Source organism: Mustela nigripes, chromosome 2, assembly GCF_022355385.1.
Source record: "Mustela nigripes isolate SB6536 chromosome 2, MUSNIG.SB6536, whole genome shotgun sequence".
NCBI lineage: Eukaryota > Metazoa > Chordata > Mammalia > Carnivora > Mustelidae > Mustela > Mustela nigripes.
In genome coordinates this window covers 18436033-18460238 of record NC_081558.1, presented here as the reverse complement: position 1 = coordinate 18460238, position 24206 = coordinate 18436033, and the positions used below count along the sequence as shown (strand labels likewise).

The 24206-nt window shown below is 44.1% G+C and overlaps 1 protein-coding gene and 1 long non-coding RNA gene across 3 annotated transcripts in view; one reads left to right on the top strand and one right to left on the bottom strand.

Moving 5' to 3' along the window:
- Positions 1–427: 427 nt before the first annotated feature.
- LOC132009793 (uncharacterized) lies at positions 428–4612 on the bottom strand. Its single transcript, XR_009402061.1, has 3 exons — positions 4498–4612; positions 2848–2967; positions 428–2051 (listed from the first exon to the last, which is right to left on the bottom strand). It is a non-coding gene; the product is annotated as an uncharacterized LOC132009793 (long non-coding RNA).
- Positions 4613–4711: 99 nt separating this feature from the next.
- The window catches only part of PRKAR2A (protein kinase cAMP-dependent type II regulatory subunit alpha), a 147685-nt gene continuing 128190 nt past the window's right edge, over positions 4712–24206 (top strand). For both annotated transcript variants that reach the window (XM_059389668.1, XM_059389669.1), the window contains exon 1: positions 4712–5239. In XM_059389668.1, the coding sequence (XP_059245651.1) occupies positions 4987–5239 (253 nt within the window). In that variant the 5' untranslated portion in view covers positions 4712–4986. The remainder of the gene's footprint in view (positions 5240–24206) is intronic.

The following is a 24206-nucleotide window of genomic DNA, read 5'->3' as shown; positions in this document are numbered from 1 at the left end:
TGCCACCTGTTCCTGATATATCTCTGCTGTCCGTGATGGGGGTGAGGGTGGGGGTAGGGCTGGGGCCCTCCTCAACAATTTCTCTGTCACAGGCAGCATTTAGAAGCCAGACAGCAGGTGTTAAAACAACCAGCCGGTGATAACAGCCTCACCCAGGCACAAAGAAGAGTATAACTGGGTCAAAGGTGAGGGGCAGCGAGTGGAATGTTGCAACAAGCCTATTAGAAGCAACAGTAGTGCCATTTTCCTGTTGTAAGGTCATACCATCTCCACCTACAATTCTTTATCTACAGTTCTTTTGAGGCTGAAGCCCCTGTGCCCTTTCTAACCTTTCCATGGGTTTATTCTTTTTTTTTTTTTTTAAGATTTTTATTTATTTATTTGACAAGCAGAGATCACAAGTAGGCAGAGAGGCAGGCAGAGAGAGAGAGGGAAGCAGGCTCCCCGCTGAGCAGAGAGCCCGATGCGGGGTTTGATCCCAGGACCTTGGGATCATGACCTAAGCCGAAGGCAGTGGCTTTAACCCACTGAGCCACCCAGGCGCCCCTATTCTTATTACTTTATCTCCATGTAACTCGATGTTTAGTGGGCACGCATTTTTACCCCACTTTTGGATGTGGAAGCCAATGCTCAGACCGGGTAAGCTGATCTGCCAAGATCATTGGCAGATCGATAATAGAGTGCAGATGACAGAGTTATGTCTGGGTGTCCACAGGCCTGAAGAAAGGGTTGTGATGCTATCAGAGGCTGTCCTGGGACTGCTTGGCCCAAGCTCCAGGAGGCATGTCTGCACTACAGGGTCAAAGCTGGGCCACTGGCCTGTGAGTGAGGCCACAGGTGGCAGAGAGTCCCAACAGGTACTGGGAACGCCCCAGGACCAGGTGTTCCCTGAGGGCTCTCTTTTCTGCTTTCTCTGCTCTGGTGAGCATATAGGCCTATGGCTCTCCAGCCAGCCTTTCCCTTGCTTCCCAGGGTCTGTTCTTTCCTTGAGGGGTCTCCGAGGCTGACCCAAGGTCCGCTGCAGAAACTGATACTTTCTTGGGACACAGTGTCCTGGGGAGAGGGTGACTCACAGGTGCAGAAACAGGTGGCCTGGGAATTAACTCCATCCTGGGGCATGGATGCTTGTTAAAATAGAGCAGACTTCCTGGACCAAAGGCAGTGGCCACATGAGGGAGGCATTATAGAGGCTGAGGGACAGCTTGGGTGATGACAGAGAAAACATAGCCCATTTCACCAAGCATTCCTGTCCCAGAGGCTCATAAACACTTCTGAGGCAAAAGAGAAACTGATGGTGGTAGATGCTAAATGAGCTGGGAAGACTGGACCAGAGGGGCTGGCATGCAGGGGTAGTCAGATCACCAACAGGTTCCAGGAGATAGGTAGGGGAGTGGAATGGCCTAGAGATCACTTTTGGGCAGAGAAGAGGGAGGTGTTGCTGCTTGGGCTGAGTCCATTCCCCCACTCCCAGTATGCAGAGGGTATCAGAGGGCAGAAGGTATATACACTGGGAGGTCTGGGCCAAGAGCAGGCTCCCAGAGGAGTCTGGGGGAGTTTGGGTGTTTCTCTTCCTCCTAGAAAGAAAAAAAAAATGCTTTAAAATAATAAACCTATCAAGAGTACATGAAATCCACTGTTTCATTGGAAACAATAGTTGGTACCTTACCCATGTTCATTTTCACCAGACCCACTGCTGTCAGGCTAAACATGCGCCCCACCTGTGTTACTGTGATTACTAGTTGTAAACATCTCTGAGAACCGGCCCCATTGTGTTCACGTCTGCCCGTGGTTGGTGGTGTGGCAGTCTCTGCAAGCTCTGACTGCCTGCTGGGGAGTGACTCCTAGGACTGGTGCTTGGAGCTGAGCACCTGTCAGGCCTCTTCTCTACCGCAGGCTCTATATTTCTCTTGCTTCTGAGGGTCTCTGTTTTTGCTTTGTCCCCCACCATCACTTACTGGTGGCAGCTGTTTCCCGGTTACCTGCTGTCTGTGGGTTTGGTTGCCATGGTAACCTCTAGTGGTGTAGCTGGACAGGCTTGAATGAAGGCACTCCTAGGAGGGTGAGGGTAGAAGATGTGGGATTCAGGGCCCTGGTATTCTCTTTTGCTCTAAGGCACTCTTCTTTGGACAGCTCAAATGAGCCTTCATGAAGGCCTTTGGGACTCCACTTGCAACAGAAGGGCTTCCCAGAGATGGATCCCTGCTCTTGGAAGGTGTTAGGGAGGGGAGCCAGGTAGGGCTGGGAGGCTGGCTGTCCATCCTTACTCTCAGGCTGGTTTGTGAGATAAGGAACAGCTATGGGGTTCCTGCTTTCTGTGGCCCTCATTCCCTCCAGGTCTAAAGATGCCCTTTGAATGCTGTGTTTGCTGGCTGGCTAGCAGGCCAAGCTTTGGGCCAACTGACAGCAAACCAGCCTACTCCTGGCAGAAGCTGATGGGAGTTTCCTTGAAGTGACCTGGAGAACCTGCCTACACCCAGCTCTGTCATCAGAGTGGCCTTCCTCTATCTTATTTTGTAATTGAGGTGAGAGTCCTAACTATACAGGTACCTGTCCCCCTTTAAAACATATAAAACCTGGGGGCACCTGGGGGAACTTGGGTGGCTCACTGGATTAAAGCCTCTGCCTTTGGCTCAGGTCATGATCCCAGAGTCCTGGGATTGAGCCCTGCATCGGGCTCTCTGCTCCGCAGGGAGCCTGCTTCCCTTCCTCTCTCTCTGCCTGCCTCTCTGCCTACTTGTGATCTCTGTCTGTCAAATAAATAAATAAATAAATCTTAAAAAAAAAAAAACACCATATAAAACCTGAAGAATGAGCAAGTAGGGGAGTGGAGTTGTGAATTTGCCTTACCAAAGGGTTGGTTGTAGGATTGTTTGAAACAGGCAGATCCCCAGGTGTGATGGTGCAGTGGGAGTGACACACAGTTCTTCTGGATATGGGCTGATTCCTGGAATACTTGGAAGGCTTGGTCTAAAGAGCAGAGAAGAGTTGATGAGCCCTGCCCCGTTAGCTTCTTACTACCCATCCTTAATGAAGTGTTCATATACTGATATCAGAAAGGGCACTTTAAAGAAAAGGATTCTAGTTCTGAGATGGGTCAGGAGAGCAGTTTCACTGACTCCACTTGCTGTGTGGAAGAATTCATTCATTCATTCAGTAAACCTTCCCCAACAGTGTGTGGTAAGGAATCAGCAGGAAACAAATTGGAGGGGCGCCTGGGTGGTTCAGTGGGTTAAAGCCTCTGTCTTTGACACAGGTCATGATCCCAGAGTCCTGGGATCAAGCCCTGCATTGGGCTTTCTGCTCAGCAGGGAGCCTGCTTCCCGTGCTCTCTCTCTGCCTGCCTCTCTCCCTACTTGTGATCTCTGTCAAATAAATAAATAAATAAATAAATACTAAGGAAAAAAAAAAAAAAAAGGAAACAAATTGGACACTATCCCTGCTCTCACAAAGTAAATTGTGCAAGACTTTCCCCTGGAGTCAAGGAACTTGTCCAGGGAGACACAGCTGTTTGGAATCACAGGCTTGCCTAGCCTAGAGGGTGGATGGCTTCTGTACCAGTGGGGATCTGTTGCTCCTGTTTCCAGAAACTGAGTTCCTAGCAGCACTGAACTCCTGGGTATGTGCCAAGCCAATATGAGAGGTCTTAGTGCTGATTTTAATTAATACTGGGTAATTACCTGGTGGAGCTTAACCATCCCAAATGCCTTGGAGGTTCCCAAGCCTATAGCTCATTACTTTCTGTCTGGGCCCAGCAAAGAGAGGCAGGATTCTGTCCTATGCCCACTGGCCTTTCGTCAGCACTGGGACCCAGAACAATCACCTTTTTCTATTCCCTTCACTCTGGTGTGGGTGAAGGGGGCAACTTGGGAAATAGCCTAGCCTCTCCAGTTCACGTATGCCCCCTCCCTAGGGGCAAAGCATAACAGTGCCTTATGGTCTACTCAACACCATGAAACAGTGTGGGGCCAGGGTGGAGTGTGGGAAGAGCAAAGGCCTGCAGAATCCTGGTGGGAGTGCTTAAGAGGAGAAGAGACACAAAAGTGATTCCTGCTCTGCACCTTACTCCGCGCTCAGCATACATACTCTAACAGGCTTATTTCTCGCATGTGGCTCTCAAATTACTGTATCACCGAAACTCCTACCATCTATCACGCCTTTCCTGTTTGACATATCACAGACCCCCTGCCAGATTTCTGAAGGTCCTACCGTCATGCCACCACTCCACCCTGGGACCAGGGTGGTCCTGACTTGTTACCAGCCCTTTGCTCTTGCTGCCCTCTATGTTTAGATGGCTTTCCTCAAGATTTTCCTGTCGTGGGATCCTGTCCAGGACTCGGAGTCAGCCTGAATGTCACCCCCTAAAGCGCGCCCTCTTGCTCTCCAGGACAGCCGGAACCACACTGAAGTTGTAACGTGTGTGCCAGGCGTCGTCTGGCTTTCTGGCTCTAGGCTGTGTCCCTGGAGCCTACCAAGTGCTGGCAAAGAGGAGGCTCTTACCGGATGTTGAAACAATATGTGAAAGGTCTTGCCGGCTGAGTGGGAAGAACCAAAGACTCCCTTAAGCCAGTAGACCACTCATTCCCGGGACTCGACCCGAGACTGCACAGGACCGGCGGGCAGCCCAGCGGCGCACGCGCACTGGGGGCCGGCGGTCGGCGGGGGCGCGCACGCCCGCGGTCGCGTGCGTCACAACCCGGGCTCCCGCCCCGCCCGTCCCGCCTGCCCGCTCGTCGGTCCCCGCGGCGGCGGCGGCGGCGGCGGCTGCCCAGTGACAGCGGCGGCGGCACCAGGTCGGCGGTAGTAGCTTAGGGTCGTGCGGCCCGGAGACACACACGGGCCGAAGGGCGGCGCGGCGCGAGGAGGGCCAGAGCCGGGTCGCGCGGGAGGAGACCTCGCGGGCGCCGGGCGAAAAGGCCGGCGTGAGGGAGCGCGGAGGCAGTGGCCGCCGGCGGCCCGGACCCGCCTGTTCTCGCGGCCGCCGCCGGCATGAGCCACATCCAGATCCCGCCGGGGCTCACGGAGCTGCTGCAGGGCTACACCGTGGAGGTGCTGCGGCAGCAGCCGCCCGACCTAGTCGACTTCGCGGTGGACTACTTCACCCGCCTGCGCGAGGCCCGCTCGCAGCCCGCCAGCCCGCCCGCCGCCCCTCCTTCCGGCTCCCAGGGTCTGGAGCCCGGCGCTGGCCTGGTCGCCGACGCGAAGGCGGACACCGAGTCGGAGGACGACGAGGACCTGGATGGTAGGCGGCGGGTTGGGCCGGCGTTCGTGGTGGGGGGACGGAGGGGGCGGTGCGGGGGTCTCCAGCGGCGGTCTCGAGGGGCTGCGGGGGCCGACCACACTGGGCCGGGACCTTGGAGCGCGCGAGCGGAGTTTGTCCGGCTTCCCCGAGCCGCGGGCGTGAGTCCCGCGTGCGCCACTTCCCAGCGGAGCTGGGTGGTCCTCCGAGCTCGGGAGCGCACCGAGGGAGTTGTCAGATTCAGCCTGGGAGAAAACGTGCGCCTTCGGCCCGCGTGGTGGCGCGGAGCCCACGGCGGCCTCGCCTCTGCGGGGGGACCCTTCGCCGGGATGGTTCCGAAGAACTAGGACGTTCGTATCCGCCCACTTGTCTTCGATAACCAGGACAGTAACTTCTTTTGGAAATCACTCAGTTTGTTAAAAGTTATGGTGAAAACTTTAAGCATAGCCAAAAGTAGAGAGAGAAAAGGTGAAAAGAACTATATGTCACCATCCACATTCAACAGTTTAAATAGGTCACAAATGTTTCATCTCTACTTTTTTTCCTTTGCTTTGCTTAAGGTGGTTTTTTTTTTTTTTTTTTTTTTTAATTCACATTTTTTTTTTTTTTTTTTTTTAAATTCACATACAATGTATTATTTGTTTCAGGGGTGAAGGTCCGTGATTCATCAGTCTTACACAATTCCCAGCACTTACCATAGCACATACCCTCTCTAATGTCCCATCACCCAGCTACCCTATCCCTCCTCCCCGACCCCCCCAGCGCCCCTCAGTTTGTTTCCTGAGATTAAGAGTCTCTTACGGTTCAGTTCGTCTCCCTCCTCGGTCCCATCTTGTTTCATGCTGAAGTATTTTAAAGCAAATCCCAGTCAGGTCATTTCACCTCTGCATAACTGGGCATGGATTTCTTAAAATGTTCTTAGTATTTCTTGAAATTTAAAATATTTCTTAAAATATACGTAATATATATTTCAATTTCGCTAAAACGATTGGATCAAATTCGGTGAGGGTAAACAGTAACTATCTTGTTTAGCATGTAGAGTGCAGGAAAAAAAGACAAGTAACACTTTCTATATCTGATTTAGGCAAGGTTGTCAAAGAACAATTTCATTTTCTTTGTTTGTTTCATCATAGGCTTTGTCAGTTTAACAATAGAATTATCCTACGTTTGAACCGCCAAAATTTAACAAAACAATGAAAACAGAGACAGAGTTAGAGACTCAGTGTTCTTAGAGCATGGTGGGGGCGGGGCGGGAAATGTAGTTTTGAGTAGAATCCACATTCAGTTCAGGTCCGTTAGCTGGAAGTTTCTTATCTGTCATTGCTGTTGGAGGTTGTAAGCTTCAGTGTTGTGGACAACTTCCCATAGTTTATTTACCATCAAGAGTTGAAATGGTTCTCAGTTTTTCTTTGATATTTTGCACATTAAATTATGAGATTTTTGCCTTAAGCCTAGAAGTCAAATTGTTATTTTCCAGATCTCTTCCAAAGACTTGCTTTGTGGTCTAAGACAAGTGGTTAAACCTATTTGATTCCAGATTCACTTATCTTTAAAATGGGGTCAGTGACAATGATCTGTCAGGGATAAATGTGTCTCTAAAAGTTTTACTTCAGGAGTGACTCCTCATTTGTTTCACTGTCATATCTATAAATCACAAAACTGTAACTTGCTTTGTGAAATTTTTATGTACACGTATTAGTCTTTTAGACATTAGTCCCAGGTGAGTAAAATGGCATATATAGGTTTTGTGTTATGTCTATATTCATTGTCATCTTTGATATCTTTTTCAAAATTCAGTTGATTTAAATCTTTGTAATTCTGTGCTTTATTTTATTGGCATGTAAATATTTGTTGTTTGTATCTCTAACATGGCTGTGCTACATATAATTATAGAAATCAACACTAGGTGAACTTCTGTTTACAGATAATAGACTAAAAATACATTGCACACAATGAGATACCACTTCACACCCATGAGGATGGCTGTTATGAAAAAAAAAATTGCAATTGTTGGTGAGAAGGTAGAGAATTGGGAGCCCCTGTTCACTGCTGTTGGGAGTGTAAAATGGTCTATATGCGGTGGAAAAATGGTTTGGCAGGTCCTCAAAAAAATCAAAGAATTACCATATGATTGAGCAATTTCACTGCTATGTATATATGCCAAAGAATTGAAACTGGGGAGCCAAACGTATAGTTACATGCCAGTGTTCGTTGTGGCATTATTCACAGTAGCCAAAAGGTAGAAACAACCCATGTCCCATCAGCAGATGAATGCATAAATAAATTGTCATATGTATATATACTATGAAATACTATTCATCCTTTAAAAGGAATGAAATTCTAATACATGCTGCAACTTGGGTGAACCATGAACATATTATGCTAATCCAGTAAGCTGGACACCAAAAGACAAATATTATATGATTCTGCTTATATGAGGTGCCTAGAATGGGTAAATTTCATAGAGACCGAAAGTCGGATAAAGATTAGCTGGAGCTGGTAATAGGGTGTTATTGTTTAATGGGTATAGAGTTTCTCTTTGGGATGATAAAGTTCTGAAATTGGATAAGGGTGATGGTTGCATAACATTGTGGATGTACTTAATGCCATGAGTAGTACACTTAAATGGTTAAAATGGTAAGTTTTGGGGCGCCTGGGTGACTCAGTTGGTTAAGCAAATACATTCAACTCTGGTCATGATCCCAGAGTCCTGGGATCGAGTCCTACATTGGGTTCCCTGTTCAGTGGGGAGTCTGCTTCTACCTCTGACCCTCGCCCTTCTCACCCTTCTCACCCTTCTCATTCCCTCTCTCACTCTCTCAAATAAATAAAATCTTAAAAAATGGTAAGTTTTATGTATATTTTATCACAATTTTTAAAAATATAAGAAATACATTACATATCCAGTGATTAGGAACATTAGGGTAATAAGCCCACAATACCAAAAATAAGAACTAGGATATATAGAGTTGGATCTGTATGTAGCAAGAGAGATTTTGTTTAGTATGGCTAACCACCAATTCAGTTTATTATTTTTATTTTTTATTTTATTTTTTTTACCAATTCAGTTTATAAAACTGCTGTTTGAAACACTCAAAAGAAGTTATTACCTGTTATTGGTTTGTTTTAATAACAGTGTTTTATGTCAAACAGCACACCAAGTATGAAGTATTATAATGAGTATTTAACTTTTGGGAAAGCCTGAAAACTTCAGACGTATTAATAAGTTACTGTAACTATCCTCACGAGAACAATAAATTGGCATCCAGACTTGATTTACTTCTGTACTTACCATAAAACATTTCTTTCTGTGGGTGTTCTAGCATATATATATATATATATATATATATATATATATTAATTCACGTACTATATAACTCACCCTTTTAAAGTGTATAATTCAGTGGTTCCCCCCGCAGTGGTTTTAGTATATTCACAGATATGAGCAACCATCATCCCAATCAGTTTTAGAACAATAAATTTTCATCACCCGCAAAACAACCTAATACCCTAGCCATGAATGCCAATATCTGCATTGCCCTCTAATGTGCTTTATAGATTTGCCTTTTGTGGACATTTCATATAAATGGAGTCATACAGTATATGGTCTTTGGCTCTTGGCTTTTGTTTAGCATCATATTTTCAAAGTTCATCAGTATTATAGCACATATTAATCTGTTACTCCTTTTTGTTGCTGAATACTATTCCATTGTATGGATATACCACCTTTATTTAGTCATCAGTTGATAGACATTTAAGTTCTTTTCACTTTTTAGCTATTATGAATAATGTTGCTGTGAATATTCATGTGTACAAGTTCTCATGTGGATATATGTTTTCGTTTCTCTCTGGCGTATATATATAGGAGTAGAATTGTTTGACCATGTGGTAACTCCATGTTTAACTTTTTGAGGAACTGCCAGAATGTTTTCCAAAAGTGGCTGCACCATTTTACATTCTAACTTTTTACATTAAGGATTCTAGGGGCACCTGGGTGGCTCAGTTGCTTAAGCCCCTGACTCTTGATTTCAGCTCAGGTCTTGATCTTGGGGTTGTGAGTTCATGCTTTGTGTTGGGCTTCATGCTGGGTATGGAGCCTACTTAAAAATAAAACAAAACAAAACACAAAACAAAAAGAGCCCTCTCAGTCTACTTATCTGTCTGCGTGCCACTACTACTGTCTTGATTACTATAGGTTTGTAGTAATTTTGGAATCAGTAAGTGTGAGTTCTTCAACATTGTTCTTATTCAAAATTGTTTTGGCTTTTGGGGTTCTTTGAATTTCCATGTGAATTTTATTTTATTTTATTTTTTTTAAAGATTTTATTTATTTATTTGACAGACAGAGATCACAAGTAGGCAGAGAGAGGAGGAAGCAGGCTCCCGAGAAGTGGAGAGCCTGATGCAGGGCTCGATCCCAGGACTCTGGGATCATGACCTGAGCTGAAGGCAGAGGCTTTAACCCACTGAGCCACCCAGGTGCCCTTCCATGTGAATTTTAGGATTAGTTTGTCAACATCTTCAAGGAGGGCAACTGGGATTTTGATAGAGATTGCCTTAAATTTGTAGATTAATTTGGAGAATAGCCATTTTAACATTAAGTCATCTGAGCTATGCATATGGGATGCTTTTCCATTTGTTTAGATCTTTTAAAGAAGATCTTATGAATTAAAGAATAATAATGTTTTGTAGTTTTCAGATATAGGTTTTATACATCTTTTCTTAAATTAATTCCTAAGTAATTAATTTCTTTTGGTGTTATTGTAAATGGAATTGTTTTCTTTTCTTTTTTTTTTTTTTTTATTTATTTGTCAGAGAGAGAGTGAGTGAGAGCGAGCACAGGCAGACAGAGTGGAAGGAAGAGTCAGAGGGAGAAGCAGGCTCCCTGCGGAGCAAGGAGCCTGATGTGGGACTCGATCCCAGGATGCTGGGATCATGACCTGAGGCGAAGGCAGCTGCTTAACCAACTGAGCCACCCAGGCGTCCCTGGAATTGTTTTCTAACTTTCATTTTCAGATGGCTCATTGCAAGTATATAGAAATAGTTAATTTTTAAAGAATATTGATCTTGTATCTTACAGTCTTGCTGAACTTATTAGTTCTAGTAGTTTTTTTAGTGAATTCCTTAGGAATTTTCCCCAGCATTTTGTACTACACAGTGTATACCACATAACATAGGAGTTGGTCCAAACAGCATTAGCAGAACTTTTTAAAATTGCTTAATAATAATGGTTCTGCAGTTCCCCTAGTGGCTCTCTCAGCAGAATTTTGACACTGTTGAACCACCCTCCCTCTTGACATCTGTGTCTTCATTCCCCTGGCTTTCCATCCACCACTTGGCCTTGTCTCTGCCTTTTAAATGATAGTTCATGATGTCCAGAATTTAGTTTGTTACCTTTTCTTCAGTGAGCAGCTCTCTTCCTGAGCTTTTTTACTGCCTTGAACCTGGACCTTCAAAATCAAAACTATAGCTTCACAACTTTCTCTGCTGATACAGATATGTGTTTATGCTCATTTTGCCAGCTGGTCATCTCTCATTCATCTCTCAAACTCATATGCCAAAAATTGATGTTGTTAGCATACTTGTTACACTGTGTTTCCTCTAAGTTTTAAAGCAATAAACCTAGGAATTAGTCTTTCTCTGTGTCTCTCACTCACTCATAGTATTCTCTGGGCTCTCTCATCTTGTCCCTCCTCCCTGTTCCTGTCTTAGGATTGGCTTTTATGGTAAGCATCTGTAGGCCTCCCACTCATATCTCCTCCACACCATCACTAAAATCACCCTTCTTCCACACCTCCTTTTTAAATTGTAGTAAAATGTACATAATGTAAAATCAACCATTTTAACTTTTAAAAAAATTTTATTTATTTGGCAGAGATTACAAGTAGGCAGAGAGGCAGGCAGAGAGAAAGGGGGAAGCAGGCTCCCTGCTGAGCAGAGAGCCTGACTCGGGGCTTGATCCCAGGACCCTGAGATCACAACTTGAGCCGAAGGCAGAGGATTTAATCCACTGAGCCACCCAGGTGCCCCATTTTAAGTTTTTTTTTTTTTTTTTTAAAGATTTTATTTTTAAGTAATCCCTATACCCAGTGAGGGCTCGAACTTTACAACCTTGAGATCAAGAGTTGTGTGCTCCACAAATGATGTCCCCCATTTTAACTATTTTAAGTATACAATTTGGTGGCATTAAATACATTCACAATACAACCACTTTGCTTTCTTTCTTTTTCTTTTTTCTTAAATAAGCTCTATGCCCAGCATGGGACTTGAACTCACGACCCCAAGATCAAGAATCAATATGAATTTCATGATCAGTTTTTCCATTTCTGTAAGAAAACCTGTTTTCTTAAATTTTATCATCAGAGTGTTGATTGTGAATGTATACAACTACAACTGACTTTTGTGTGTTGATCTTATACCCTGCAACCTGTGGATTCTTTAGGGTTTTCTGTATATAAGGTCATGTAATAATCTGTGAATAGTTTTATTTGTTCCTTTTCAATCTGATTGCCTTTTTATTTCTTTTTCTTGCCTGATTGCGGCGGCTAGGACTTCCAGTACTATCCTGAATAGAGTTGACTAAAGTGGGCATCCTTGTGGCACCTGGGTGGCTCAGTTGGTTAAGCGTCTGCCTTTGGCTCCTGGAGTCTTGAGATCCAGCCGCCCGTCAGGCTCCCTGCTCAGCTGGGAGTCTTCTTCTTCCCCTCCCTCTGCTTCTCCCCACCCTGCTCATGGGCATGCTCTCTCTCTATATATATATGTCTCAAATAAATAAGATATTGATCTCATGACCCGAGCCAAAGGCAGAAGCTTAACCAACTGAACCACCAACCACCCAGGTGCCCTGAGGAAATTCCCATTAATTCCTAGTTGTTGAGTGATTTTATCATGATAGGTTGTTGCGTTTTGTCAAATGCTTTTTTGTACATCAATTGAAATGATCATGTGGCTTTTCCCCTTCATTTATTTTTTATTTTTTAATTTTTTTAAAAAAATATTATTTTTATTTATTTGACAGAGAGATCACAAGTAGGCAGAGAGAGGAGGAAGCAGGCTCCCCGCTGAGCAGAGAGCCCCATGTGGGGCTTGATCCCAGGACCCTGAGATCATGATCCGAGCCGAAGGCAGAGGCTTAACCCACTGAGCTACCTAGGTGCCCCTCCCCTTCATTTTTTAAATGTGATGTATTACACTGATTGATTTTGTGTGTTGAGTTACCCTTGCATTCTTGGGATAAATCCCATTCGGTCATGGTGTAAGGTATAATCCTTTTGATATGTTGCTGGATGTATTTTGCTGGTATTTTGTTGTCATAATGATTTTTTGCTGCAGTTTGTAAATCAAGTGAATATATTATACTCTACTTAATTATTCTCCTTTCAGGTTGCCTGCAGTTGTTTGCTTGTATGAACTTATTTTATGTATAGGGTTTTTTTTTTTAAACAATTGATAATTTATTTTTTCTTAAGATTTTATTTATTTGAGAGAGAAAAAAAGGGAGAGAGTGAGTGAGAGAGCACAAGCACGGGGAGCTGCAGAGGGAAAGGGAAAAGTAGGCTCCCCACTGAGCAGGGAGCCTGACCCAGGACCCTGGCATCATGACCTGAACTGAAGGCATACATTTAGCCAACTGAGCCACCCAGGCACCCCAGCAATTGATAATTTATGAAGGTAGTTAATTTAAGTATCTGCAGTGGTGACTTCAACCTTGATTCCTGCTCTGCTGACGGAAGGAATCTGTTTAACAATCTCAGGACTGTGTGAGCCAGTGAGTTGCATACAGGTCCTCATCTGAGAAAGATCCCAAGTCTTATTACCTTCACCACAAGGAGTTTGTTTGTTTTGATGTTTTTAGAGGGAGGTAGGGGCAGACAGAATCCTAACTAGACTGTATGCCCCATGTGGAGCCCAACATGGGGTTTGATCTCACAACCCTGAGATCATGACCTGAGCCTAGACCAAGACCTGGATGCTTAACTAGCTGAGCCACCCAGGTGCCCCAAGGATTTTTCTAAGTAGTGATTCTCAAGTCTTGTTAGGCACCTGAACTGGTCCTTTCATTTTGAGATTCTTTTCCTTTGTTCTTCTCATCGGATCAGCATACACCTTCTTCACAGATTTTATGTTGCGGCTGGTTACAGTTATTGTAGTTTGGTGAATCGCCACCTCTGGTTCAGGGGTGATATTCTGTTATATTTAAGAGCCATGGGGCGCCTGGGTGGCTCAGTGGGTTAAGCCGCTGCCTTCGGCTCAGGTCATGATCTCGCGTCCTGGGATCGAGTCCCACATGGGGCTCTCTGCTCAGCAGGGAGCCTGCTTCCTCCTCTCTCTCTCTCTGCCTCCCTCCCCAAACTTGTGGTTTCTCTCTGTCAAAAAAAAAAAAAAAAAAATAAAAAAAAAAAAAAAAAAAAAAAAAAAGAGCCATGGATGCAGTTCAGCTTCCTGACGGAATTGTTCCTCAGGGAGAGCCAGTACTGGGAGTCAGGAGTAGGAGCTGGCACCCCAGGCTCCACTGCTACTGTGACCGTATCTTCCTCAAAGAGTACACAAGCCTTTTTAACATTTTTGGCTTGATCTCCTAGAATATATTGCTAGAAATAGAACTATTGGGCGCCTGGGTGGCTCAGTGGGTTAAGCCGCTGCCTTCGGCTCAGGTCATGATCTCAGGGTCCTGGGATCGAGTCCCGCATCGGACTCTCTGCTCAGCAGGGAGCCTGCTTCCTTCTCTCACTCTCTCTGCCTGCCTCTCAGTGTACTTGTAATTTCTCTCTGTCAAATAAATAAATAAATTAATTTAAAAAAAAAAAAGAAATAGAACTATTAGGTGAAAATGTACTTTTGTTTGTTATTTATTAAGTACTGTATGGTAATATGCTTTTTATTTTTATTTTTTAATTTTTTTTAAAGCTTTTATTTATTTATTCATGAGAGAATGAGTGAGAGAGAGCATGAGAGAGGAGAAGGTCAGAGGGAGAAGCAGACTCCCCAAAGAGCTGGGAGCCCAATGCGGGACTCGATCCTGGAAGTCCGGGATCATGACCTGAGGCGAAGGCTGTCCCTCAACCAACTGAGCCACCCAGGCACTCTAGTCATATGCTTTTTAGAAGGATTGTGCTGATCACCACATGCAGTCACCAGCAACATGTGTGAATATAAAGTTTGCAGTACATTTGGTAACACAGGTATTAAAATTCTTCTAAAAGTACTAATTTTTGGAATTTTTTTCTCAATGTTTTAATTTCAATTTTATTCATTTTAGGAAGGTTGAACCTTTATCTTATCTCTGGTCACATTCAAGGTCGGGTTGTATACTTGAGATATGTATTTTGATTTAGTTGATAAGGATTATTGACTTCTTGCTTTTGGAAAGAGAGGGAGAGAGGAAAGTCAGGGTTTACTCCTCACACTCCATCTGGGTTGAACCTAGTATTATTCTTGGCATACTACAGGGATGATGCTGTTACTAAAGATACTAGGTAGAGGAATGCTGTTGTTTCTCTGTTTACAACACTCTAACACGACCTGGAGTTAATGCAGATTGCACAGGTTAAGGGCTCAGTCCTGCAAGATGGGACCCTACTTCAGAGGCTAATCACAAGCATCTGTAAATTGGGGGCTTCCACAACCCCCTCCTGGACTTCGATAATTTGCTAGAATGGCTCACACAACTTAGGAAAGTACTTCACTTACTGTTAAACCATTTTTACCATAAAGGATACAAGTCAGGAACAACCAAATGGAAGAGATGCCTAGGGTAGGGTATATGGGAAGGGGCCTGTGCCCCTCCGAGCATCTCAGTGTGTTCAGCTTGGAAGCTCTGAACCCATTTATTTTAGAGTTTTTCTGGAAGTTCTATTATGTAGGCACAATTGATTAAATCATTGGTTATTGGCGATGAGCTCAATTCCCAGCTCTTCTCCCCTCCCTGGAGGTGAAGGGGCTGAAAGTTCCAGTCACCTGGTTGGTTCCTCTGGTAACCAGCCCCATCCTCCTTATTAGCTTCAACTTTGGTTATGGTTGATAGGGGCTTATTAGGAATAACAAGACACTCCTCTCGGCCACTCAGGAAATTCCAAGGGTTTTAGGAGCTCTGTGCCAGGAACCAGGGCCAGAGACCAAACATATATTTCTTATTATATCACAATATCCCACTCAGAAATGTTAAGATTAATCTTTCTCCCTCCCCTCCCTCTCTTCCTTCCCCTCCTCTTCCTCCCCTACCCCCCACTTTTTTTTTTTTTTTTTTTAGATTTTATTTATTTTCAGAGGAAGAGCTCAAGCTGGGGAAGTGGCAAAGGCAGAGAAGCAGGCTCCCCGCTGAGCAAGGATTTTTCCCTCCCTCCCACAAATGCAGGATTGGATCCCAGGACCCTGGGATCATGACCTGAGCTGAAGGCAGACTCTTAACTGACCGAGCCACCCAGGTGTTTACCCCTCCACACACTTTTTTTCTTAATTAAGGGGAAGACAGAGTTGGATCGGTTGCATGAATTTGATAGGTTTGCAGGGTGGCCAGGTAGAAATAGCCATAGTAACAACAGGCCTGGAACCAGGAAGCATGTCAAGACTGGAAGAGAGGTGTGGGAAGCTATCAGTGTGGTCTGGAAGTGGATGAGGCTATCCAGGTCAAAGAGAATAGGGCTGTGACATGATCCTGGGGACCTCTGACATTCTGGTTTTTAAAAGTGTGGGTAAATGCCAAGATTGAAGACTTAAGTTAGGATGGGGATGAGAGTAGTCTCTGACTTTTTTTTCTCCCCTCACTCCTTACATTCATCTTTTTGCAAGCTCTATGAAATACTGCAGTTATTACCTTCAATTATTTACCTCCGCTGTACTAGCTTTGATTCCATATGTTTGATGATTCTGTTTTGCTTTCTCTTTCTTTTTTTGTAATTGAGATATGATACCTAAAATTCACCTTTTTAAAGAATACAATTCAGTGGGTTTTAGTACATTCACAAAGTTGTGCAACCATCACCGCTGTATAATTCCAGACCATTTTCGATACCCCAAAAGAACCCCTATACCCATTATGGTCACTGCTCATCTCTCCCTCTCCCCCTGGCAACCAGCAATCTATCTTCTGTCTGTATGGATTTTTATTCTGCACACTTCATGTATGTGGAATTAAATGTGTTCTTCTGCTCCTGGCTTCTTTTACTTAACGTGATGTTTTCAAGGTTTATCAATATTACAGCATTTCTCAGTACTTCATTCCCTTTTATGGCCAAATGCTATTCGATTATATGAATAATTTGCATTCTGTTTATCCATTCATCAAATTATTATTTTAAAGATTTTATTTATTTATTTGACAGAGAGAGATTACAAGTAGGCAGAGAGGCAGACAGAGAGAGAAGGGGAAGCTGACTCCCTGCCGAGCAGAGAGCCTGATGCGGGGCTCGATCCCAGGACCCTGAGATATACTGTGATTTGTTTATCCATTAATCAGTTGATAGGCATTGGGCATTTTCTACCTTTTGGCTGTTATGAAGAGTGCTGGTCCTGTATACCTGTGTATTTACTTGTGTGAGTACCTGTTTTCAGTTCTTTGAGTAGCATTGTGAGGTTATATGGCAGTTCTTAGCTTAGCTTTTTGAGGAGGTGCCAAACTGTTTTCCATGGTGGCTGAACCATTTTACCTTCTTGCCAGTGTACTTGGATTTCATTTTCTCCATGTCATTGCCCACCTTTGTCTTTTTTTTTTTTTTTTTAAAGATTTCATCCATCCATTTGATAGGTAGAGATCTCAAGTAGACAGAGAGAGAGAGGAGGAAGCAGGCTCCCCGCCAAGCAGAGAGCCCGATGCGGGGCTCGATCCCAGGACCTGAGACCATGACCCGAGCCGAAGGCAGAGGCCCCAACCCACTGAGCCACTCACAGGTGCCCCCCACCTTTGTCTTTTTGATTATTGCCATTCTGGTGGGTGTCAACTCTATCTTACTATGGTTTTCATTTGCATTTCCCTAATGAGAAATAATGTTTCATGTGCTTGTCCATTTGTATATCTTATTTGGAGAAATGTCTATTCAGGTCCTTTGTCCATTTTTTAAAAAAGATTTTATTTATTTATTTGATGGACAGAAATCACAAGTAGGCAGAGAGGCAGGCAGAGAGAGAGAGAGGAGGAGGAAGCAGGCTCCCTGCTGAGCAGAGAGCCCGGTGCTGTGGGGCTCCGTCCCTTGACCCTGAGATAATGACCTGAGCCAAATGCAGAGGTCCAACCCACTGAGCCACCCAGGCGCCCCCCTTTGTCCGTTTTTAAATTGGGGTGTCTTTGTTGTTGAGGTGTAAGAGATTTTTACATATTTCAGATACTGGTTCCTAACCCAGTATGTGATTTGCAAATGTTTTTTCCTATTTTGTGAGTTGTCCTTTTACAATCTTGACGGACACGCATTAAATTCTGATAAAGTTTAGTTTGTGTGTTTTTTTCTTTTCTTGCTGTGCTTTGAGTGTCGTACCCAGTCTAGACCCTGGCTCTCCTTTTGTGCTTGGATAACCACAGTAGTTCCTTCTCTCAGACACCTTGCTTGCCTCTCCAGTCCATTTTCCACCTAGTAGCCAGAGATATTTTTTTTTTGTTTTTATTTTTTAAAGATTTTATTTATTTCTTAGAGAGCCAGCATATGCAGGGGGTAGTGGCAGACAGAGGCAGTGGGAGAAGCAGACTCCCTGCTGAGCAGGGACCATGATGCGGGGCTTCATTCCAGGACCCTGGGATCAAGACCTGAGCCAAAGGCAGATGCTTAACTGACTAAGCCACCTAGGCACCCTGAGAGAGATTTTTAAAAATGGAGATCAGATCTCGTCATTTTTCAGTTTAAATCCCCTCACTGAAAGTGGAATGAAATCCACATATCTTCTGTGGTCTGTACAATCCTGCAGGATTTGGTCCCTTTCTCTTTACCTTCTCTCTCTAGCCCTACCCCTCCTTGCTTGTTAAGCTTATTCTTTCTTACACTAGCCTCTCTCTCCCCCAGTACTTTTTTTTTTTTTTTTAAGATTTTTTAATTTATTTGACAGAGAGAGAGGGAGCGGTCACAAGTAGGCAGAGAGAGAGGGGGAAGCAGGCTCCCCGCTGAGCAGAGATCCTGATGCAGGGCTTGATCCCAGGACCCTGGGATCATGACCTGAGCCGAAGGCAGAGGCTTTAACCCATTGAGCCACGTAGGCGCCCCTCCCCCAGTACTTTTTGATTGTGCCTGGCCCTTCCTCACTCTTTCTCCCCTGGCTTTGACCAGGTGGCACTCTTTTAGGACTTAGCTTCAGAAAGACTTTTTCGGATTGCCCTGCTTAGAGTGATCTCTCTGTTGAGGTTTAATGGCACCCTACATGGTTATGTCAGAGCTCTGTAATGATCTGGAATTCTTTTTTTTTTTTTTTTTTTAAAGATTTTATTTATTTATTCGACAGACAGAGATCACAAGTAGGCAGAGAGGCAGGCAGAGAGAGAGAGAAAGGGAAGCAGGCTCCCTGCGCAGCAGAGAGCCCGATTCGGGGCTCGATCCCAGGACGCCGAGATCATGACCTGAGCCGAGGGCAGCGGCCCAACCCACTGAGCCACCCAGGCGCCCCTGATCTGGAATTCTTATTGGCTTTTTGTTATTTCTCTGTCAGTAGGATGGAAGTTCTTTGGGAATGGGAAGATTTCTGTCTTATACTTTGTCTCCAGCGCTTAGCTTATACCTGGCCCATAGTGGATATCTAAAAAGCTCTTGTTGAGTAAATGAGTGAGTGTATAATGGGGGGCTGATTTTGGAGACTGATACCATGGCGTACACTGTGAGAGCACAGAGATGGGAGCTACAGAATTCATTGGTCAGTCAGTGGTGTTGGAAGCAACAGGAGAGGTCAGTGGTGGTGAAGGCTGGTATTCACATGGTTGTAGTCAGCTGTGAGTCTCGGGATGTTTTGTGTTGGTCGCAGCCTGGCGTTAAGCATTGTTGTGGGTAGATGGGCCCTTGCACTTTTTATTGTGATTGCAAGACACCCTTCAGCAATTACCATTAGGAAACTTTGAAAGAAAGGTTTAAGGAAGAAAAAAAAATAAAAGTTTAGTATTTACAGGACCTGGAAATTACACAGCACCCGTGGAACCACGCGGCGAGAATGTTGTGTGGGATGGGAGGAGAGTGCGTGAAGGCAGGCCTGGGAATGAGAGAGCATGAGCAGGCACAGGCCTGGGGTTCTACTTTTATTAGAGTTGGAGGTCGGGGCCTAGAGTTTGGGGGCTCACTCTTTATTGGTGAATTTAAAACATAAGAGGGGGGAATTTAAAGCCTAGGAACAGAAAAAAAACAAGTGGCCCAAAGGACCATCCAGCAAAATCAACCAGATCTCCAAAACAAAGGAGCCTCAGTGAGGGGAGGCAGCTTGGGCTCTTCATCTAATCAAGTGGCTAGCAATGTGGTTTTTTGTTTGTTTGTCTGTTTTTTAAAAGATTATTTTTTTATTTGACAGAGATAGAGATCACAAGCAGGCTGAGAGGCAGGCAGAGAGAGAGGGGAAGCAGGCTTGATCCCAGCACCCTGAGATCATGACCTGAGCTGAAGGCAGAGGCTTAAACCACTGAGCCACCCAGGCACCCCTCCCAATGTGTTTATTCAAGATTAGCCCTCTTGAAATAGATGCCTCTTTGAAGTGAATGCCGCCTTAATCAATGTTTAAGTCAATCCCTTGCATTACAAGAAGGAAAAAAAACCCCTGCTTTCTCTGTACTTAAACTGGATAGAGGCTCAGGCGTCGTCGTCAGGGCTGGGAGTGTGTTTGTGGCTGCCGGTGATGCAGCCACAAGCACTGAAGAAGACCCAGTGCTTGAAGGAGAGGTGGGCGTGAGGGGAGGTTTTTGTTTTTACTTTTGTTAAGATATAGTCACCCCAAACGTGATCCTATGTGGAGGAAGAGGAGCCAGAGGAGAGGTAGCTGCTAGTGCAGCAAGGCCCAAAGACTGGATGGGTTAGAACGGGGAGGAAGTAGGGACATCTCATATTCAGAGAGGGGAAAGGAGTGTTATTTGCCTTCCCTGTTATTTAATTTAAAGGGTAATTTAAGGTTTTACTTCAAGGCCTTCTCTTTTATGAGTTGAGTCTCAGAGGTGAATGTTTAAGCTAAGGGAAAATTATCTCTTTGAAACAGGTTATTGATTTTTCTAGCTTATCTGTCTGTTGGCTATTTTCAATGCCATGGATCCATGAGAAAGAAACAAATGCATTAAAAAAGAGAGAGAGAGAGAGAAACAAATGCACTTTTATTTTATTTTTTTAAAGATTTTATTTATTTGTCTGACAGAGAGAGAGAGAGATCACAAGTAGGCAGAGAGGCAGGCAGGCAGAGAGAGAGAGAGGGAAACAGACTCCCCACCGAGCAAAGAGCCCACGGGGCTCAATCCCAGGATCCTGAGACCATGACCAGAGCCAAAGGCAGAGGCCCAACCCACTGAGCCACCCAGGTGCCCCAACAAATGCATTTTTAAAAAGGTTTTTTATAATGCAGACCTTCTTTGGGCAAGTGTTCTTGTTCTAAAAAATTCCAACTTTTGGGGGTGCCTGGGTGGTTCAGTTGGTTGTGTGTCCGCCTTCAGTTCGGGTCATGATCTCGGGATCCTGGGATCAAGTCCCACATTGGGCTTCCTGCTTAGTGGAGAGTCTGCATCTCCCTTGCCTTCTCCCTCTCCCCCTTTCCCCCACTTGTGTGTGTGCTCTCTCAAATAAATAAATAAAATCTTTAAAAAATATTATCAAGTTCGGGTACCTGGGTGGCTCAGTCAGTTAAGCATCTGCCTTTGGCTCAGGTCATGATCCCATGGTCCTGGGATTGAACTCCGCATCCGGGTTCCTTGCTCAGCGGGGAGCCTGCTTTTCCCTCTCTTCCCCGCTTGTGTTCTCTCTCACTATCTCTGTCTCTCTCTGTCAAATAGATAAAGATGTTAAAATAAGTATCAACTTCTTCCTACAAAATCTGTTGTTATCTAGAAATTAATGAGAAGGTAGCTTATTGGAACCTCTTTCAAGTCTCAAAACTTCTTTATCTGATGAGAGATGATGAGCTATTTCTGGATTACTTTATTTGTTGGAATTTTCCATTTGTTGCTTTTACAAACTTGTTAATCTGTTGGGAAAAATGAAAGAAAATAAAAGGTCACTATTATGATGAAAATATTTAGGAAGTAATTATGGTAACAAGGGAATCACTAACTTTTACATTTCTAGAAATAGCCAGCGGGCTCCTCTGTGGTATAGTGGGTTAAGCATCCAACTCTTGGCTTGGGTCATGATCTTGGGGTCTCAGGATCATGAGATTGAGCTGGTGTTAGCTCCATGCTTAGTAAGAGTCTGCTTGAGAGATTCTCTCTGCCTTTCCCTCTGTCCCACCCACTTGTGCTCTCTCTCTCTCTCTCTCAAATTTAAAAAAGGGAAAGAAAAAGAAATAGCCAGATACTCAAAATCAATAATTAAGTGATTGAATTATCCTTGGATTAGTTTTTTTTTTTAAATTTTTAAATTTTATTTATTTTTAAAAGATTTTATTTATTTGGTTATTTGTCAGAGAGAGAGAGTGAGCGGGCACAAGCAGGAGAGCAGCAGACAGAGGGAGAAGCAGGCTCCCCACTAAGCAGGGAACCTGATGTGGGACTCAGTCCCAGGACCCTGAGATCATGACCTGAGACGAAAGCAGCCATTTAACTAACTGGGCCACCCAGACATCCTGGATTAGTTTTTTGTTTTAGTGGAGATAGTTAATTGAGAGTGCTGAAGATTGCCTACATTTTTTCCCCAGCCTTCTGATTCTTATTATTGAAGTATTTTCAATTTTAGAAAAAGAATGATGTCCCTCAGTGATCTGCTTACACACTGTTTTTAAAATAGAAGAGAGCAAGACAATCTCCAATTAGAAAAGTGAGTTACACACTACTATGACTCACACACTGGTCCTCTTCTGCCTAGTTCTCCTCTTTGAGACTGACTGCATTTAAGTCCTGTCTTTATCACATTGTGATGAACACGTCTGTTCCTCTGGTGAGACTACTGGGGTCTGTATCCCCTGGTGGGAATGGACACTCATCAGCTTCCTCGGTGTGAGAATGTGAGGTTACTGCTCCTCAGGGACCCAGCTCTTCACCTGTGCAACTGAAAGATATGCGGCCTTCTTCCTTCTTCCAAGCTTTCACAGTAACACTGAGAACCCTTTTGCCCTTTTCGAAAATGGCTCTGAGAATGAGTTTTGTGGAAGAAACAATTTTCCAAATACAAGAGAAAAGGTGGACTTTCTTGTAGAGGCCCTTTCTAAGAAAATATGATTGAGTAATTTATTATTATTATTATTTTTTAAAGATTTTGTTTATTTATTGGAAAGAGAGAGCGATCACAAGTAGGCAGAGAAGCTGGTAGAGGGGGAGGGAAGCAGGCTCCCCACCAAGCAGAGAGCCCAGGACCCTGGGATCATGACCTGAGCTGAAGGCAGAGGCTCAACCCACTGAGCCACCCAGCTGCCCCGAAAATACGATTATTTAAAAAAATTGAGGGGTCCCTGGGTGGCTCAGTTTGTTAAGCATCTGACTCTTCATTGTAGCTGGAGTCGTGATCTCAGGGTCTTGGGATCCAGCCCCACATCAGGCTCCCTGCCCAGTGGTGAGTCTGCTTCTCCCTCTGCCCCTCCTGCTACTTGTGCTTGCTCTTTCTCTCTCTCTCACTCTCTCAAGTAAGTAAAATCTTAAAAAAAAAAAAAAGTAAAATTAGTGGATGCTTATTCACAGAACACAAGATCTACTGTTTTAACACAAAAAACTGAGATTTGCTACTGCATGTTTAGTAGTCTGTGGGCAGCTTTTGAAATGTCCTCATCTGAAGGACCACATACATTGGAGAACACCAGTGCATGATATGTAGGCAAGGACAGGCTGGGCATACTTGCCCATTCCGGAGACTGAGGAGCTTGTTTTCATCGTCTTTGGCACAGAATAGCCTTAGTTTACAGTTCTGTTGAACGATGAGATATTATTTCAGGATTAAATACTTCCTTAGTAAAAAGGGGATCGAGGCTTTCTCTTCAAATAAAAAGCAGCTTGAAGGAAAATAATAGAGGAAACATTTTGCTCATTAAGTCTTTTTGTAAGAATTTTAGATGATGTGGCTCCAGACTGAGACAGGTGTTGGCACAGGTTTTTTCGTCTCTAGAAACAGGTGGTCTGCTAGGACTGTTCTTGTATATTATATCTTCACCATAAGTTTTTCTCATGTCATTTTTCCTGCTAAGTGTAAGATTTAATTTGTGATTCTTCGGCATTAAAAAAGGTAGGAGTGTTCAGAGCCTGGAAATGAAAACTTTTAGCTTGTATTATTTTTTATGCATTTGAGTTTCCACTTAAATGAATTTAAGATCTAAAAATAGATGGCTTGAGTTTTTCTCAGTCCATGTCCTGATACCTGTCTGGGAATTTGTCAACAATAGTTTTAAGATGTGATACCCCACCAGATACTGTGTGTGAAGATAGTGACTAATGATGTTGAAATTTGGATAAAGATTTTTTGGCTAAGCCAGTGGCTGGAGATTTATTGTTCAGTTTGCAGTGTTATAATTAAGCACTTTTTTTTTTTTTTTTGGAGACAGCCAGTATTTTTTTTAAGATTTTATTTATTCATTTGACAGACATAAATCACAAGTAGGCAGAGAGGCAGGCAGAGAGAGGAAGGGAAGGAGGCTCCCTGCTAAGCAGAGAGCCCAATGCAGGGCCAGGACCCTGGGATCATGACCTGAGCTGAAGGCAAGAGGCTTTAATCCACTGAGCCACCCAGGCACCCCCACAGCCAATATTTTTAAAGAAAAGTAAAATTATGATTAGAGGAGGATTTGTTTCATACTGTGAATAAGACATACTTGTCACCTCTTGCCATGTTCTTAATGGCTCTTTTGGGAAAGATTATTGACTTTGTGTGTGTGTGTGTGTGTGTGTGTGTGTGTGTGTGTG